Source organism: Harpia harpyja, chromosome 3 (genome assembly GCF_026419915.1).
Source record: "Harpia harpyja isolate bHarHar1 chromosome 3, bHarHar1 primary haplotype, whole genome shotgun sequence".
In the NCBI taxonomy this organism is placed as follows: Eukaryota; Metazoa; Chordata; class Aves; order Accipitriformes; family Accipitridae; genus Harpia; species Harpia harpyja.
Window position 1 is genome coordinate 33,818,294 of NC_068942.1, and position 18,967 is coordinate 33,837,260.

General features: G+C 41.7%; 1 protein-coding gene across 2 annotated transcripts in view; it reads left to right on the forward strand.

Annotated features, from left to right (window-relative positions):
- Nucleotides 1–18,967, forward strand: part of LDLRAD3 (low density lipoprotein receptor class A domain containing 3) — a 126,460-nt gene that overhangs the window by 42,007 nt on the left and 65,486 nt on the right. For both annotated transcript variants that reach the window (XM_052781880.1, XM_052781881.1), the window contains exon 2: nucleotides 4,844–4,990. In XM_052781880.1, the coding sequence (XP_052637840.1) occupies nucleotides 4,844–4,990 (147 nt within the window). The remainder of the gene's footprint in view (nucleotides 1–4,843; nucleotides 4,991–18,967) is intronic.

The following is an 18,967-nucleotide window of genomic DNA, read 5'->3' on the forward strand; positions in this document are numbered from 1 at the left end:
GATCTCTTTGCAAAGAGGCTGAAGTTCTTGGCATTGTTCATGAGGGTGTTGAACACGTTAAGTGTCATGTGTTTCTTCCCCAAAACCGCCTTGGGCAGGGTGACTGCCTACTCTTACTGATTACATTTTCTGATACAGACAGCAGTGTTATCAGTGGTGATCTGTTCTGTAATGTGCACGGTTCTCTGGAATGCTTTCAGGTAAAGGTTTTTTTGTGAAAGATATCCTTGACTTGGTTTCTTAATACAGTGTGAAGTACTCAGCATGACTTATCCTTTTATTTATTTTTCCCTGATTCTTTTTCAGTGAGTATTAAATATTTAGATGCTAACATTTTTGGAAGTGGTTGCTAAAACAGATTGACTTTCCTTACTCAGTCCTCTTCTAAGTGAAACACGAGTCCCTTTTTTTATTCAGCCCAGATGGTATACTTCTTAAAGTGAGCAATGTGTTGCAGTGAAAATGGACTGCTTCTTTCCCCTTCTTCCCTTCCTCCTTTACTTAACATCCGTATAGCTCATATTTGGGTTGAATTCAAAATTAGTCAAAGAGGCTGCAGGGTAAATATGTCAACTATTGGAAAGCCAGCTTGAAGGAATTTCTGCCCCTGCCAACAGGCGGTATAGCAAGTTGGCTGCACAAACCCTGACATCTGTATGGACCTTATTAGAAAAATGGACGAGATGATCTAGTTTGGTCCTTTCCATGTCGTGTCTTGTGTGTGTCTGTAACACTGCTCCTCCTCATGTGCATGCACAGAGCCCCCCTGAGTCATGCAGTGGGCTGTGTGCTAAGTGGGCAGGAACATCGCATTCCTCAGGGTTGGGAGGCGATGACTGCACTGAGGATTTCTTTGAGGGTGTTTACATCCGATAGAGGAGACTTGCAAAGTGAAGGAAGGAAAAGGAGCAATATGATTTAAAACAGTTCCACATGTGCAATTGTTTTGACAGTTCTTTATCCACCAATGGATTTTCTGGAGACGCAGTAATGCATGTAACAAGTTCCTGGATGCATTGACTATGGCTCAAATTTCTGTCTGTAACCTGCAGCTCTTTTTAGCAGCTGATGAAGGCCATGTTTTAAGTGAAATAGCTGTTGCTTTGAAATTGGATTGAGTCAGAGTTGAGTGTTCCCATTCTGCAGCAGAGCTTGCGTAGGGCTGTTGGCAAGTAACTTGATCTGCCAGTATCTTTTGTTTCCTGTTTGGTGAAAAGGGTAGTAATACATCCTTGCTTTAGAAGAACATTGAGGATAAATTTATTGTATGACAAAGGTAATCCTATAAACAAACAACTTACTGGGTAAAAAATAAAATTTGGTATCTATTCCTGGAATGTTGCTTCAATTCAGTAGGGTAGAAGTATAGCTTTTATTTAAAGGAGTTGTTAAAAGTAACAGGGACTTGAGAGCTTTTTTCGGGGGTTTGTTTCTTGGTTTGTGGCTTTTGCTTTTTGAAACTCTAAAAATTTCTTGAATGATTTGGCTTGGTCTAAATGTTTTCATTAAAGAAGAGTGGAGATCATGGGTAAAGCTTTTCAGGCAAGATAACAGCATTAGATCTGACAGGAGCTGAACTTCGGTTATTCTGCACAGGAGGTGTTAAAGGTATCCAGTTATCATGTTTTCTCAGGAACACTGGTGCTTAGGGGGGAGAAGACAGTTCTGTACTTAGGGCAGGTAGCTGTCCTTCTTAGCTAGCTACTTGCCCAAGTCTAGAAGAGGTCTCACTTAAGTGTTGACAGCAGGAATTTTCATCTTGAATAGGTGCAGCTTCCACGTGGAAGTGGAGTAGGTTGGATGCAAGATGTAAAAATGAGGTTAGACAAGAAGGTAGCGCAGAGCAACAGAGAGAGATGCCATGAGAATGACACCTTTTTGATGTTGCTGCCTAAATTTGTACTGCCTAGGTGCTTAGGTTCTGAGAGAGCAAAAGCCTCGGTAATTCCTAGTTCTCTTCTCAAGCTTGAAATAACTCTGGTTTACATCAGAGATTTATTCTTAGCCAGGACATTTCAGTTTTCTAATATTTGAGACTTTGTAAATTCTCTCTAATAAAAGGTATGACAACTACCAGGAAAGTCTCCCCATGGTACCATACTGACCTGAAAGCTATTTCATGGGGTGAGTGTGGAGAAAGGTGTTAGGTTCTGCTGTTGAAGCTCTTGGATGCTTTATAACAAACTTGAGAACATGGTGTATTGGCTGTGCCTTTACACTGCAAAGAATACCCAGGTATCTCATCTGTTTCATATCTTGATCTGGTGACAGCATGCCATAGTCTTGTAATACTGCGGTAGGTTTTCTCCAGTTGCCGGCAGAGGTGTTAGCAAACAACTCCCAGTGTGTAATAATAGAAGGTTGTGTAATGCTGACAGTTTCACCCTCTGTAGCTGTTGGAGAGTGGTGATTTTGGTTCGGTGATTACTTACTAGGTACAGGTCAATGATACGAAGACTGATCTGAATGTGTTCAGTCACTGGTTTAAGGAAAAAACCAAACCAAACAAAAAAAACCCCCACCCTTGCTGGTCGAACATAGAACTGCAGAACTTAGTTAACAGTGATGCTGTAAGGCTGCACTAGCCCAGGGGTGGTCATCGACAGTGCCGTATCTGTTCAGTGTTTCATGGCAGGACTAGCCAAGGACAAAACGTTCCCATTGCTGGTTCAGATTTAGGGACTCAGGCATGAAGCAGAGTTGGGTACAGCGTTTCCCCAGGAGCTGTTGGGAGCAGCGAAGGTGCTGCCCGAGTGGGCTGGAGCTGAGCTGCTTCCAGCGTGTTCTAGGCTGCAGGCTTTTGCCATCGCAGTGTAGAGAGCAAACCCATTCTATCTTGATCAGAAGCACAGTGATGCAGGGAATGAAACTGAAGTTTGAATGAAACTGCTAAAAGCAAAAAGACATCAAATTGGCAGCTGCATAGCCTGGCCTTGCTTTTTGCTGGCTCTCGCTTTCTTTCTTTGACTCTCCTGCTGTAGCAGCTTACAGGTGGCTCTGGGTGTGCGGCCAGTGGCTGAGATTGCCCCATCTGCGTCAGAAGACCTTATTTCCACCTTTTTCTGAACTACCTTTTCTTTTGACAGCTCAGGGCAAATTTCCATTAAGGTATCTGTTCTGTGCTGGCAGATTCTCAAAACAACCCCAGGAGAGTCAGCCATTTGCAAGAAAAACTACATTTGAGAGGAATATGTTGTCTGGGGCAGACATAGGCATAAAAAAAAATACCTCCCTGAAGTATTCCTATCATGTCTTTTGAAACAGTAATGTAAAACATAGCAGTTTTGCCAGTGTCAGGGATGGAGCATTTTGCTACGTTGTGGGGGAGGAAGGGAACCATCTGCATTTGGCTGCTTCAGGAGTTTCTGGAAAGCCTCATGCTTAGAGGCTCGTTTTGGCAGCCGAGTTCTCCAAAGATGCCTGTATGGAGCAGGTTCTTCCCTGGGACTGCAGGAATGAGCTAGGAAAGGGTCTTCCCTGAAACTGCTGATCCTGGGAGCTGTGATCTGCTCTGTGGCCTCTGTAGTGTTGAAGAGTGGGACACTGGCCATGCTGTGTGTGTAGAGCTTCTCCTCGCCCCAAGAGCTCGGTTGGACTCCAACAGGAGCAGGAAGCAAGCTGGTGTGGGGTGGGCAATGGAGGGAACCGGCTGCAGCTCTGACACTCCCCCAGGGTGCCAAAAATCAGGCAATTATCCTCAAAATAGGTAAATGACAGGTAAATGATTAAGCTGCGCGTTAGCTTAATTTGTTCTTCCTGGTTTTGAACCGTGAAGATATGTGGGCAGGCAAGGGGGGACATATTTTTGTGACACCTCCACCCTTATGTGGGAAGGTTTGTACTTCTCTTTTTTGCCCGGTCAAGTGCATGTTGCCTAGGACTAGCCTGGAATGTGACAGAGGAAGATGAGGGGAAGGATATTCTTTCTCTCGCCCTCTGCCTTGTCTTGCAGCTTCCCCCTGGCTCGACAAGATGACATGCCATTTTGGTGCTTATTAAAACCATTGGGTATCATTATCTTCCTTCACTAAAGTTTGTGTTTCTGTGATATCTGCATTCTAAAAACAATGCACAAAGTGAGAAACATGGTAGATTAAAATGGCTGACTAGAGCTGTGTTTAACCTTGAAGGCAAATCTCTAGATTTCCCTCCTGCACGGTTCTCTTGATCTCCAGTATCCTGCCACTAAACCCCCTCCACTTGGCAGACTCTTAGTGTGCCAACTGCCTTACTAGCCTGTGGACAGATGTGTGCCAGGAGACTATATTAACACCAAGAAGCTCAATTCTGACATTGATCAGCAGCACTGTGTTTAAAACTTAATTGAAAACCTAGTATGAATTAGTCAATGTGTAACCTAGTTCCTAGCCCTTGGGTAGCAACAACAACAAAAAATTATTTTGCGAGCTAAGTACTGATCTGACAAAAGCATGGGAGTATGGAGCTGAGTTCTTGTAGCCTCGTCTATTTTGCTTGTGTTTAGACAGACCCTGTGAAGGAGAGAGGTTTGTTTTGGTTTGGTTTGGTTTTTTTTAACAAAATTTGCTTTGACCTGAGGATCCATAGAAGGCTGCATGTATGTTTCTAGAAAGAAAATAGCAAGAAAGAAATCTGTAAGATGGGGAGTATGAATGGAGAACAGGTAAAATGATAATTTAGGAAAAAGAAAGTGCTACCAAGTACCATACTCAGGATACTGATGGGGTAATGACAGAATAACCAGGGTCAAGATCCATTTGCCTCATCTTCATTCAACTACTGATAAACAGCTTGCTCAGTGACTGCTTTTGCTGCTGTTTTTTTAAAATCCCCTGTAAACTTCCCTCTTTTTTGTTTGTTGCAGAGAGCCAACTGTTGCCTGGGAATAACTTCACAAACGAATGCAACATTCCTGGAAACTTCATGTGCAGTAACGGGCGCTGTATCCCAGGGGCCTGGCAGTGTGATGGGCTGCCGGACTGCTTTGATGACAGTGATGAGAAGGAATGCCGTAAGTGACCATTGCTGTGACCTTAACATGTTTAATATCACAAGGCTTGGCTAGGTAGTGTTACCAGTGTGTTCTATAGTATGTATGAGGTAAGTAACAAAGCTACTGCCAGTTTCTTAATTTAGCTATTGTTAGAAAAAAAAGGACAGCCTTTCTTATTATTTCAGGTCTTTAATGTTCTTCAAATTGTCCAGTATGGCACTTGGTAGAAGGTACCTAAACCCCTATTCACAGATGGATAAATTGAGACAGACTGGACTTACAGTTCTTCCAGTGGAAGAGTGATGCTCTGTGATTTTTAGGGATCCTGTGTATACTGCTTCAGCACACTGGCCAAGTGCTATAAGTTGACCTCCACTACCATCAAGACTAGTTCCTTTAATTTCAAAATTGTTAACTGTATACTGTTAATTTAGTTCTCTCCTGCCAAAATGTAATTCCTAACCCTTTGAAACTTCATACTAACTTTCTGGAAAATAGACCAAATGAATTGGTTAATAATGTTTACATGTTTTAATCCTTCCTGCAGAACTTCCAGTTCTAGAGAGCTAAAAAATGTCTGATCTGTTTTTCCTTTTTGATTTCATCTTTTTCTTAGCATTAATTAAGCTTTAGTTAATGTTATTCAGCCATTAGTTAGCATGAACCTTTGTAGCCTACACATTTTACCCAGACAGCAAGATTATGCTGCAGCATAACACTATGATTTGAAATCCAGCTGGGAGTGAAAAAACTCTCAAATTTCATGTGATTCTAGAGTGACTGAGAAATTTCTGAGAAGTTACTGCTTTTTGTCTAACCAATGTTGCTCCTTTACATATATGCTTTATGAAGGTTTTCATTAAACAGAATAATAAGAAGCTTACCTTTCCCAGGACACTTCTAAAACATCATTAGCTTCACTTATGGAGCAGAAGGAAGAAAGAATAGCTTCTTCAAAATTAATGGACTAGAAATACCAAGTTTTGTTAAATGCACTTGCTTTTTTAACTCGATCCCTCTTCTTCAACCCCAGTTATACATCCCTTTTAAAATAAGGGGGCTTTAATAACTGTGTTGTGGAAATCTCCATACACAGTTCTGCTTTAAGTCAGTGAGCTTTTCTCCCTTTCTAAGGCATTAAAAGTATCTGTATAAAATATCTTATGCTTTGCAGTCTTTATAAAGCATCAGGCTCGTGTTGCAACATTGAAGACAGGTTGATTTATTTTTTTTTTCTTAGATTGTAACATCTTGGGAAAGTATGGACATATTGTAAGCATTGATCCTTGTCATGCATGTCTGTTTACACCCTAGCAGAATTTATATTAGTGGGAGCTTTGGCAAGAATAAAAAAATATCCAAAGTTCAACCTGTACCTTTCAGTGAGATGTTCCTGATGGCAACAGCTGTGTGACTCTCAGGTTCCTCATTACCTGGCTTCTGAATATGCTGCTAGCATGACTTTTGGTGTGCTGTTTCTACTTCTTAAAACAAGCTGAATGCTAGCACTTCTCTATATTTATAGGATACAAACCCAGGAGTGTTTTCTGTCTCTAAGAATGTTGTCATCCTTTGCCTTGCATGAATTTTGTTTCACCTGGTACAATTAGAAAATCTTAATCAAGATTTTCTTAATGAAAGCTGGGCCGGGTATTTACCCATGAATCAGTAACAGGAAAATATGCTTTGTGACTCTCTCTTCAAAAATTTCCTTACCAAAATCGGTTGGATCTAGTGAATTGCAGACAGTAATGAACATAGTAACTGACAATAAAATATAAATAGCTGCAAAATGACAATTCATAAAAGTTCTTGTCGTGACAGACTCAAATAAACCTCACTGATCTAGGCTATGCTGCAACTATGAATTTAAGTTTCTGCAGAATTGTCCTTTGTTGGGTTTTTTATTTAAATACTTCCAGCCCACTTGATTGGTTAACAGTTTTCTGGATGAGCATCCTTTTGATCCTGCCCAAATTAACAGAGATAATTAGACTGTTCTTTCCTCTTCCTATATATCTATCTGCTATCTGAGCACCTTCATAAATGTAAAATTAGCATGGAAAAGAGACAACAGGGAGAGCAAGCGATTCATATCCTGTGCTGGCCTGCTGTTAGCAGGTCAGATAAGCCAAAACAGAATGGAGATAGTGCTCATTTGAATCTCCAAACAAAAAATTAATATTCGTGCAAAAAATGTTCTGTAATGCATCCAGAGAGCTTCAAGCTGTCTGTTCTGCACCTCCATCCTCTCCATTTTAGTAAGCAGCTTTTAACTCTGTGTATGCTGCCATGAGAAGCATGTCTAATGAACCAGCCACTGTGTGGGGGGGTTGCTCAATATGCTTGTGTAGCTACGGTCTGTGCACCATGGCAGAGACATGGGATGTGAGAGGAGTCACTGGGGAAAAGAATTACAGCATTAGTAAGGAGACTGGGGTGGTTTTGTGTTGGTAGCTGTTGGCTTATGTCTGAATTGAGGAAGTTGGCTTACTGTCTGAAGGATGGGTGATTCCTTCTAACCCAAGAAACATCCCCTTTTGAATCCTGCTGAGCACCGAGCCTCGATGATAGCTTCAGAGGGACAATTTCAGTCACTTACATATGTGAGTATATACATAAAGTGTGTGTAGCTAAAAAAGTTTGGTTTACTCTCTTGATAAATTTTGGAAATGGTCCCATTCTTCCAGTGTACTGTTACAGTGTTACTGACTAGTCTTCTACATCAGAAACTAACCAAAATTTAGATAGGCTTATACAGCCCAAATCTGGTGTTAGAGGAGTTCTTAGCTCAGAGTTCAGGCATTGAAAGGCAGCCCTGGTGTCTTAATCTGAGAAGGGCAAAGGAAGAAGAAAAATCACTTGTCTCTTCTCCCCCCTCCAGCTTGTGTCAATCTGTAAAGATAGGCTCCTAGATTACTTTAGGCTGGAAAGGCTTCTGGAGGTCGTTTGGTCCAGCTGCCTGCTCAGAGCAGGACTAACTTCGATCAGGGTTGCTCCAGGGCCTCGTCTGGTTAGGTTTTGCACATTTCCAAGGATGGAGAGTCCACAGCCCCACTGGGCACCTGTTCCAGGGTTTGAATGGTAGGAAGAGAGGAAAGATAGGACGAGAGGAAATGGCCTCAAGTTGCAGCAAGGGAGATTTAGGTTAGATATTAGGAAAAATTTCTTTACTGAGAGGGTTGTCAGACATTGGAATAGGCTACCCAGGGAGGTGGTTGAGTCACCATCCCTGGAGGTATTCAAAAAGCATGTAGATGGGGTACTCCAGAACATGGTTTCATGGGCATGGGTGATGGTTGGACTCAATGATCTTGAAGGTGTTTTCCAACCTAAATGATTCTATATGCCCACTGGGAAAATTTTTTTCCTGGTACATGATCAGTCTCCAGTGATGAGATAGGAGCCGTACCAAACAATTTTTAAAGATGTGCAGTGCGATTAACATTCAGGTCCTCTGGCCTTAGTTTGTGGGAGAGGGGAATCTAGGAGCCCAGGAATTGTTCTTCTTGTCTGCAGAAACAGCAGCTGAAAACTAAGAACAGCTGACATTCAAAACATGTAAGCGTGCGCGTCGCATCTGGTTGTGTCATTGTACCAGTTTGTGTTGTGTTACTTGTGTCAGGCAACTCCAGGGAGGACAGCCATGCTTGAAAGTGTCATGCTAGCATCGCAAGGGTTGGAGTGTGTGTGTATGTATAGATATAAAACTTTTTAATTTTTTTAATTGTTTTAGGCTAGGCTTTGTTACCTTCCTCCTATCAGAATAGGGCTCTACTTACTAAAACTTACCTTGCAGCAAAATTGGAGTCCTTTGTTTTCTGCTGTGATGTTGCTTTGCATTAGCTGAGCTGTTGATAGTGAAGACAAAGCCATAGGAGTTGCATTAGCAGCATGAGATGGCTGAGTTCCCAGTGTGTTACTACTGAGCCGTGCTTTAAGCTGCTTTGCGATTCCTCATTGACTAACTAGTTCACTTTGAAAGGCTTTAACCTTGCTTTAAAGTGTTTGTGTGTGACAAGGAGTTTGGTTACAGGATTCACTTGGTACTGTGGACTGGTTTTTCTGTGAATACCAGTATGCTGTGTTTTGGCATGCCCACTGAGGAAGTTTCATGCATGTGTGTGTGTGGTTATGTGCAAAGTCTGTCTCTTTCTTTTGGATTGCCTGACGGTTGAACATGGATGTCCAGCAATATTTTATCAATTCCGTTGCTGTAGTATCTCATCCTGTCTGTCCCCCTTCAAACAGGAAGACTTACAACTCAGTCCGGTTCTCATTTTCTGTGGCCAGCGAGTAAAAAGTGCCGGTCTGGGCGTGAGGAGGAAATAAGATGCAAAGCAGAGTTACCTGCACCTTGTCCATGCACGTCTTATCTCTTCCCTCTCTTCCTTTTGTCCTTTTTCTGTCTCCTGCTCTGCAGGACCATCTCCGTTAACTATGTCACTTTGCTTGTGGGCTTTCCCTTCATCTCCCACACTTGCCAGAATCCATGCCATCTGTCATCTTCCTTGCTTCCTCTGTGCCCTGACCCGTGATCTGTTTAACACTTCTCGTGCCAGCTGTCTGTATGCTGTTTAGTACACAGAACAATTCTCGTCCTCTTGCCTTCTGTCATGGCGGTGTGATGACAGAAGAATTTTACCTGGTTTTATGTGGGGAGGAGGGTTGAGAAAAGGCATAAGAGGGAGGGAATAAGCTGGGACAGTGACTTCTCATTGTCATAAATAAGAACTGCTTCTCCTTGAAGCTGAGTATCTCTTTGGCTCTTCCTCTAAGCCACTAATTGAGCTTGAAAACGAATTAATTGACCATAGCAGTGTAAATGTTTTGTGAGTATTTCCAGTAGTTTGAGTAATTTGAGTTTGAGTAATCTGCTATCATCAGGGTATCTCCCAAAATGGTGAACCCTTTTGTAGCTCATTCCCCCGGCTCTGCTAGTTCTTGTCTGTTGGATTGCTCATCAGCCTGTGTATTCCAGCATCTGTCATGTAGGTTTCTTTTAAAGTTAGTGGGCTTTTAACTACTGCTTTTTAGCTGTGTAAATGATTTATAATGGAAGCTGAGGCTCCTTTTGACAAATGCAGAATCTTTACCAACAGGACTTCCCTGTGGAGCTTATAGGTGTTGACTGCGTAGCTCCTAAATCCTGCTCTGGTTGCATACCAGGCATATGTATACCTGGGGTGAGTACTAGTCAAGGTGGGAGATGCATGCTGTCATCCACTCTGTTTTCTGTCTGTTATCAGATATGGAAGATGCAAAATGGCACAAAATAGAGAACCTGAATGGACAGAGCCTAGAAATGTGTGCTTGCATGTTTCAAAACATTTTGAGGTAAATGGATTCTCCTTAGTGCTGACCTTTATACCTGCCTATGCGCTGACATATTCCTTTGGGGCCAAGACCTGCGTCCTGCTGTTGGAAGGATTCTCTCCTTGAGATTAAGAGTACACTAATGTTCTTAGTTAAGCTCATAATTTACTCTGTCATCTTTGTTTCCTCTTCTCTTTTTCTTTGTACATCTTGGTATTAGATTGTTACAGAAAGAACAATATGAACACTGAAAACAGCTTTTGTCAGCTAATGAGCAACAGCTAGTGGAGAGATGGCATGTTGCTGCCTTTGTCAGCTAACGAGCAGCAGATGGTGCAGATTCAGAGCATGGCACATCATCCGTGCTAAGTGCCTGGCATGACAGCAGCCAGAATTAGAGACATACTAAATACCCAGAAGTCTAGATTTTCCTTCATGGCTCTTCTGAGAGCCATTTCTTACATGCCAAGTTTGTGTGTTCAGCTACGAGCAAATAGTGGCACACAGTGAATACAGTGACTAGCTGTGTTCATACAAGGGCTAAAGAGTGTGGGCTTTGGGCTAGAAAAAAATCCTATGCAAGGATAGTCTAGGGCTTGTGTGTTCTCACGTTAGGAACTTCTGCCTCATATGTTTCTGTTTCTAGTTGCCACTGTTGCTCAGTCAACACAAAGGTAAAGCATGTTTTTGAGTCAATGCTAAAGGCTCTGTGATTGGAGTGTAGAGATGTCTGAGCAACAGGGCATCGTCCATGCTTGTAAGAGCCTGGTGCCAACACACTTCTGCACTGGCTAGCAAGAGCTGGCCTCTGTAGGAACATCTGGAACTGCAGTAGTAAAAAGATCACTTCCTCACCAGCAATCCATCATCATCAGACCTTGCTCTGATTGTCCTTCAGACAGAGTCTTTATGGGCGAGACTTCTCCATGGGGGAGAATGTCTTCATTAAGTGCTGCACGAAAATGGTCAATTTTAACTAGCATTCCCCAGGCAGGTATTGAAGACACCTGCCAAGTGGGTTTCCACTAAAGGTCAGCTTTATCTCTTGCCTGAGACACATAGGCTTGCAGGAAACACCTTGCAGACAGAACTGAAGGGTTTATAATGTTTGCAGTCCTGGGTTGCACTCAGCATGGTGTGGTGAGCCAAGCTTTTCTGGAGTCCCACACCAGTAGGCTAACTCTCATAGCCCTGAATGTTGTGACTCATATTTGGGCAATCTGGGAAACAAATTTAATCCAGGTGTCTAGCAGATCTGGTAAGAGCCTTTCTGTTTCTCTGTCAGGGAATTGAAGCCCTTGGAGCAAGTGCTGAAGCCAGGGTCCTGGTGAAAAACACACTAGGATCTCCTAGATCTGGTAGTCTGCAGGCTGTAGTGCAAAGACGAAGGCCTGAGAAAACTTAAATTTTCTTTTTATGTTCAATTCCTTAAAAAAGTGTTTTGGAGGGCTTTTATTAAAGTGTGGTGGTAGTGTTTTCTCATTGTGTTTTTATGGTTGTAACCATGCTTCTATTGTTGTTTTTGCAAGCATTTTTAAATGTCTTTGGCAGGTTAGTAGAATAATATTTGAGATAGCGCTGTACTTGCTTGTTCATTGCTGGTATGTTGGCATATTAATCCTTTATTTCATCTTATCTTATGTGTCTCTTAACCATGTTCTTGGGTTTACCCTGTAGAGTTTGAACTGTGTGTTTATATATAATAAAAATGCCCTATTTTTTCACATTCCATTCTGTGTCTGTCTTTTGTATGTTGGGTATATTTTCAGTTCTCTGTAATCTGTCTAAATGTGCACAGCATTTTGTATAAATGGTCTATAGTCTCAGAAGACTTTATAAATCTTCTGTTGTCATCAGGAGGTGGACTGAGCGAGTGGGAGATGTGGCACAACTAACCTTGCATCGTTCCAAGCATTTGTATCTGCACACTTGCTCTTACTCTTCGTTGACCCTGCACTGGTGGGGAACTAGACTGGATTAGCAATATATTGTAGTTTGAAAATACAGCCCACGATAACCATTTTTAAGTTTCCCCAAGCTTTTGTGCACCTTATTGTTAGGTCTCCAATTTAAAAACTACCTACCAGGCGATCGTTTACTGCTCCCCCTGGTGTTCACTTGTAACAGGTTTTACTGTTCGACACGTCCAGGATTTGGAGAGTCTGCGGGAAAGTGTTTGTAACAAACAATTACGCACAGTCGTGGATGAGATACAAAGACTCTCTCACAAGAATTCTAAATGAAACCCACACTCTGTAATTAGCAGCCTGGGTTTCCTAGATTATGTGAAGAATCTTTTCCTGTGCTCTAAAACCTTTCAGTTGGGAAACTCTCACAGAACAAAGGCAGGTTAGGTTTTCATCTTCAGACTGGTACTTCAGGTGCCTTTTGACTGACTTAATTACATCCAATTTCTGCAGAAGAGGTAGTTTTTGAAGAATTGTATGTATTAAAAGCTTCACAGCATCAGAGGAGTGGAAATTATTTTAAAAAGAAAAAAGCCCACTGAAACCGAAGTCGTGGCTGAGGAAGTTGCTCTGTCATTGGAGAAGCTCTTGAGTGCAAGAACTCCTGCGCTGCCCAGCGCAGCCTGCAGTAGGAAGGAGGAGGATCGAGCGGGGACTGCACCAGCTTCAAACCCATGTCATAGGCCTGGAAGCCTCAGATAGGGACTGTCAGACTGCCTTGTCCAGCCCCCTTTGATGCGGGGTAGATTTCAGAAGGCGGCTTTTAGATTTGTTGCCGTTCACTGCTTTTAAAAAAAAAAAAAAAAAGAAAAGAAAAAACTCAGGGAGTTTGCCCTCGATCGGGAGCGTGCTTCAAGTCTGCTCTACAGGAAGGTCACAAGCTGGAATTATACTAAGGCATTATTATGTACCCATGCTTTTCCCTTTGTAAGTCCCCAAATTAAAATGGAGGTACAGGCAAAATTTACTAATAAATGGTCATTACTATCAACCCAAATTATTCTGGTGACAGTCTCAGTTTAGATGTTTGTCCTTGCCTTCCTTACACTTTGCTGTGAGAGCAGTCAAATTCGTGACTTCCACACTGCTAAGTAACCAGATCTAGCAGCCACTTTAAAAGACAGAGAGAAAAGGTCTTGCAGAGACAATGAGTTCTGCAATCTCTATAAGCTATTTAATGACTGCTTATTATGATAGTACAATTGTTACAGCTGAAGATATTTTGCTTGGGTTTAGCCACTTGGCAGAGTCAGCCTAATAAGTGGCTTTCATGTACAGGAACAAAGGGCACAAAATAACTCCGGCTGCTATCCTTTTAAATACTAGGCTTTAGGCTCAACAAACAGAGCTCAGTGCACTGCAGAATGAGATGCAGAGTTTTGTTAGTAAGAAATGGCTGCCCAATTCAGAAGGGATTGTCTAAACCAGCTGAGATGTCCTAGAAATACAGTAGCGGGCCAAGACCCCGGGTAGGACTAATCCTACCCCTCTGTAAAAATTACTGACTTTGAATTGTTTAATATATCAGCAGTCCCCAAAAATGATTCTTAAAGCATCAGTTAAAGGCTGGTGTTAACTAAGGCTAATGCTATAGAAGATGAGGTACAGGGTGGTATTTTCAAGAGACGCATTCAGATTCCTGGGATTAAGATCCAGCATTGCATACCTAAAACAATTTTTTGGGCTGCCCCATCATGTGTAAAGGTGAAGTCATCTCATCTGCTGCAGTCTATTGCTGCTAGCCAGGTGCACTTTTAGCTTTGAGAAGTTTCCAGTGCTGGTTTCTGCTAAGTTTGGATTCTCTCTTGCTAGCTAACAGCTTATAGTAGGGTGAGCTAAATAGCTGTGGAGTGTGTGTTGTATCAAAGCTCACCACATATTGGAAAAGATATATAAGCAAGTAATGAATACTTGCAAGTAAGTGATTTAGCAACCTGTCACTTAAAAAAAAAAAAACAAACCCAAAACCAAAAGGGAACTCCAGCATCAAAATCACTTTGTCACATTTGAGGATTTTATCTTCCAATTCTAACCCCATTCACAAGTATCAGAGCTGAGCTTGTACTCTTTAGTTAATCAAATCTATATCCGCTACTTTGGGAAGTGTGGAGTGGCTGTAACATGGCTCATGGTACTCACCAGAGGATTAGGGGGCTGTGAACTTTGGTCATTGTCTGTGTGCAGTTTTGGAGATGGTGACAAGCCTCTGCTGCAAATGGATGTGTCCAAAGACAGCTGACTGGTTGATACAAATAACCAAGCTAGCTGTCAAATACTGACTGATTTACTCTGCTCTTTGATCCCCCATGAGCATGAAGGAAGACAATACAGGCACAAGGAACAAGATAAAGGCATAGAGATAAATGTAAAAGCAGTACGTTAAAATAACTAGTATAATTACAGCAACTTGAATACTTTTAAAATCTGTGTTCCTGCTAAAAATCTATGTGAAATGGTGGAAATGTGGGGCTTGTGGGTTTTTTTGAGAGTATGATCTGGGAATTTAACTCTCCCTATAAACAGGACTAACAGTCTACCTTTGTGGTGCCCTACCTTACACTATATCTCCATCTAGTGCATTTTAAATGTCTGTGGAGAAAGCACAAGTCTGTAAGTAAACCTGTAAGTAGGTAATTTTTTTTTTTATTAACTACTTGTTGGGGGGGCAATATATGGAAGGAGAAAATCTAACAGCAGGGCCAGAACTAAGGAAGAGGGAAACATTCTACCAGAGTTTGCACCCTGGAAGGATCGTGGCAATGAAAAGCTGCAGTCAAAGTAGGTTTTGTGTATTTATGTTAATGGAGTAAGCACTGTCATGTGCTAGGATTCCAGGCTGCCAGGTGTTGTGCGAACAACAATCTTACAAAACTGTACAAAACCAATCTTTAGTGGTCGTGTTCTTATTTATAATCCAGTAATAATTTGTGTAAAAGGCTAGTGAAATTAATACCTTTTTTTCTTTTTCTAAACAACTAGAATATATAGCAGAAAGCTAGGAATTCCTCTATAAAAGTAGTTGTATGTATTGTAGTAGTTGTATGTGTACCCATGGGAGACCTCTGGGTTTCTGTTCACAACTTATGATCCCTGAGTGCTTTTAAGCCTTCTTCGGTTTTTCTTGCTGCTTCCTGTTATCTCCTTGCTGACCTGGAATATTTGTTGCAGGTAGGTGACAAACATCAGAATTCTTAAGCAAAGCTGAATATTAAACAATGCATGAAATGAGCATCTGCATTAATTGGGAAGAAGCTGTAAGCCAGCTGCTGATCTTTTTGTCACTCACTCAGATGGCTCTCAAACTCAGAATATCAAACTGGAATTAACTCGTTTTCACTCATGATTAAGCAACCAAATACTTAGTAGTTATAATAAGATTTATAATGAAGTGACCATAGTGAATATTTCATTTGAAGCTCAATTACAGAAATTTACACGAGTAAGGGCAAGTGCAATAGCTACTTACATTTGATAGCTTTTTATGCAGGGAGTTCAAGAGGGTTTGTGGTGCTAATTATTTAATCCTCTTGATGGTCTCCTCTAGATGGGGGTCAGTAAATAGCTTGATTGGAGAGCTTGGAATCAGACAGGTTTAACAGTTGGATGGAATTGGTGGCACAACTGAAATAAAAAGATCAGGTATCTAGTAGCCCAGGATGCAGTGAGGGATCGTAGCCCATCAGGCACACTGATGTCCTCTGAGGAGGGTTGCCCCTGCTACTAAGTCCCTTAAGGGCAGCGTTCTGCCCTGCCTGTGTGCATCCTGAGTAACTTAACAACTTTGAAGTTGTGCTTAATTTGTATGGTGTAACAGCTGATTTAGGATTTGTCCTTTTGTATGAGATTATTGTTCAGGTTGTTTAATGAGTGGTAACTTCTAAAATACTTCTTTTAGTGAGAAATCGCTTTACCGAATGTCAGAAAAAATAAGCTTTTTGTCTGTGCTCTCTTCTGACATCTCATCTGCTTTGTGATGATTTTGAAGGACTGAAACATAGACTTCTAGACCACGAAAGATTACTTTAAGGCCTTACTGTCTGGCAAGAAGTAAAGGCCACTGACCTATAGTAGTCCAACTCTGAAGTGCTTTCTTTTTTTCCCCCTTTCAAAGCAAGCAGTTTACTCTTCACGACAGCAGACTCCATTGGCTTTTTTACTTTAGTGTTGTCCTTTCTCTCTTACTGTAAACTATAGTGTAAATATTGCCTGCGTAAGTGGGTGATATTTTACTGTGTTGGAGGCAACCTCTGACATTTCCTATGGGGCTAATTTCACTACTTTAAAAAAAAAGTAAAATTGCTGCCTTTAAAATAAAGTACTTTTTAGGCTCCACTTTCTCTGAGTTTACATTAGCAGTTTATGACTAGCAACTCTTTCACCTGAGTGGTTAAACAGGGAGCAAAGGTAAGAGTGACCCAAGGGCTTTTTGTGGGTGCAATGAGTGCTCTGCAGTTGGCTGTGTTTTGGATCAAAACTCATTGAAATAAATAGTTGCTTTGTCTTGAATTGGAGAAATTTTGGCATAGTAGGCTGTTGGGTGGATTTTACACTGGCAAGAGTACTCAAGTGCTAGCTTTTTTCTAGATAGGAAAAAACAAGCAGGGGAAGCGAAACTTCTGCGTCATTCTGCCAGACAGCCCTGTTGAAGAGCTCTGTGAGCCAACAAATGATGCATTTGCCTTCAGTGCTGAGGCAGCTGAATGACTGGTAGCTTTCCCACTGGGAAAGGCGGCTTTCCCACTGGGAACTGAACTGAAAATACTGTAGGGTCCAAACAGCAATTAACTAACCCAAAGTTACTGTTAGTATTAACTGGGTTAGGGTTTATATCAGTCCTTGGGGTGAAAGAGATCGTATCCTGGTGCCATCCTGCTTGTGTTACACGGTGTTGTAAAATTGATCCTTCTCTTCTTTGTAAATTGAGGTTAAAACCTGTTTTTCAAAGAGCAGGGACAAGTTGAAAAGATGGCTACCTTTAACTCCTTCATGTAGAGTCTTTACTGAAATGCTGTGCCTGGCCACGCATGGATCAAGAGAGACTGGATTTACAGTGCTGTCTGATGTGGCTGCGGCACCTCTCAGTGTAAATTAACAACAGCAGAGAAGTTTAAGGTGGTTCATTATCAGAGTCAGGAAAATACCTGTGGCTCTGCAATAATGCAGCATCTGCACACAACAGTTTCTGTCTGGAGAGTTACTCTTGTCGCATGCAAGTAATCAAGTTTTGATTAGCTGAATAAATCATCATCTGTTGTTGGATTGAGATGTGTGGGCGTGAAGCAGCATAAAGTTATTTGCCTGATTGCTACCTGGAGGGGTTCTAAGGCAACAATTTGAGTTCAAAGACACTTATGCTGGAATACTGTGCAGTTTACTTCTGGCTGCAGGTTGTCACAAAATGTCCGCTGTTGGATCTGCTACATCCCATTTCCCTCATTCCGGATTGCAAAATAACAGAAATATTTCAAAAAAGAACTGTTTGTAGAGTTAAAATAAGGAAATGTGCTTGTCCTAGTGGCCGCATCATGTGGGGTGCTTGTTGTGTGCTATCTTTGCATCTGTTGCATGCAATAAGCAGTGCCTAGTTCACTGTAAGGGGGTGTGAAATGCTGGAGGTGTGGACTACCTGGCTCAACAATAGCGATCCAGTCAGAAAGTTTCTTCCCTAAAGTTTCATTAGCAAGACTTGTGTACTGGCTTGTGTAAGAGAAACTCAACCTGTTATAAATGTATGATATCTTCTCTTTAAGCATTGTGTCATTATAGTGGGGCACAGCTCTAAAATTTTACTGTGATATCTAAACAGTAGTAGTAGCCCGGCTAGCTCAGTCGGTAGAGCATGGGACTCTTAATCCCAGGGTCGTGGGGAAAGGGAAGAAAATAATCCAAATCCTTCTGAAAGCCGGTTTTGCCATAAAAGAAGGTAAGGTCAAGGGACCTGCACGGGAGTGAGTGAGCGGCTGCGTGGTGTTTAGTTGCTGGCTGGGGTTAAACCACGACAGTTGGTATCTACTTACAGTTACATATGACAAATTTTTTTCCAAGAAGCTGAGCCATGCCATCTTGTCTTGGCTATATTACTCAAACCTGTATTCCACAACTGCACTTTATTTGCTGATAATTATAGAAGACATTTGATGTCTTTGCTGCTCTATCTATGGAAATAAAAATCATCTGCGCATCACAGAAGATCCGTTGTAACCTTCTAGTTGGGTTTTAAGTCCTTGTAGCCAAGTCAAGAGTGTCGGAATTACTTTTATACAAGGGGGTATCTATATACAGTATAAGGTTTTATACAGTATATGCCAAATCTGATTCCCCCCCCGCTGTTGTTCATTTCTGCTGAGAAATAATAAAATGGATGATAGTTTTTGAAAAATAGTGCTGTTTCGCACTTGGTACCCTAAAGATAGCAAAATGTTTTTCTGTTAATGCTGTAGAGCCATGCCTGCAAACTGTCACATCTTCAGCGGAATGTACAACTGGTCCTGATGGGAAGTTACTGTTTTTTTAGAGCCTTAAAAGAATGGGGTGGGAGGTTCGGTTTCTGCATAACATAAGGAGCAACTTCACACGCTCACACATAAAACTGCCAAAAGAGTTTTCTTGAACTTAAGCAAACCAACCTGGCGGGAACATTTGGCAAGCTTATATTGTGGCCAGCAGTTCTCTGCCACCATCTTCACCACTTGCTTCACGTTTGAATTTTAAG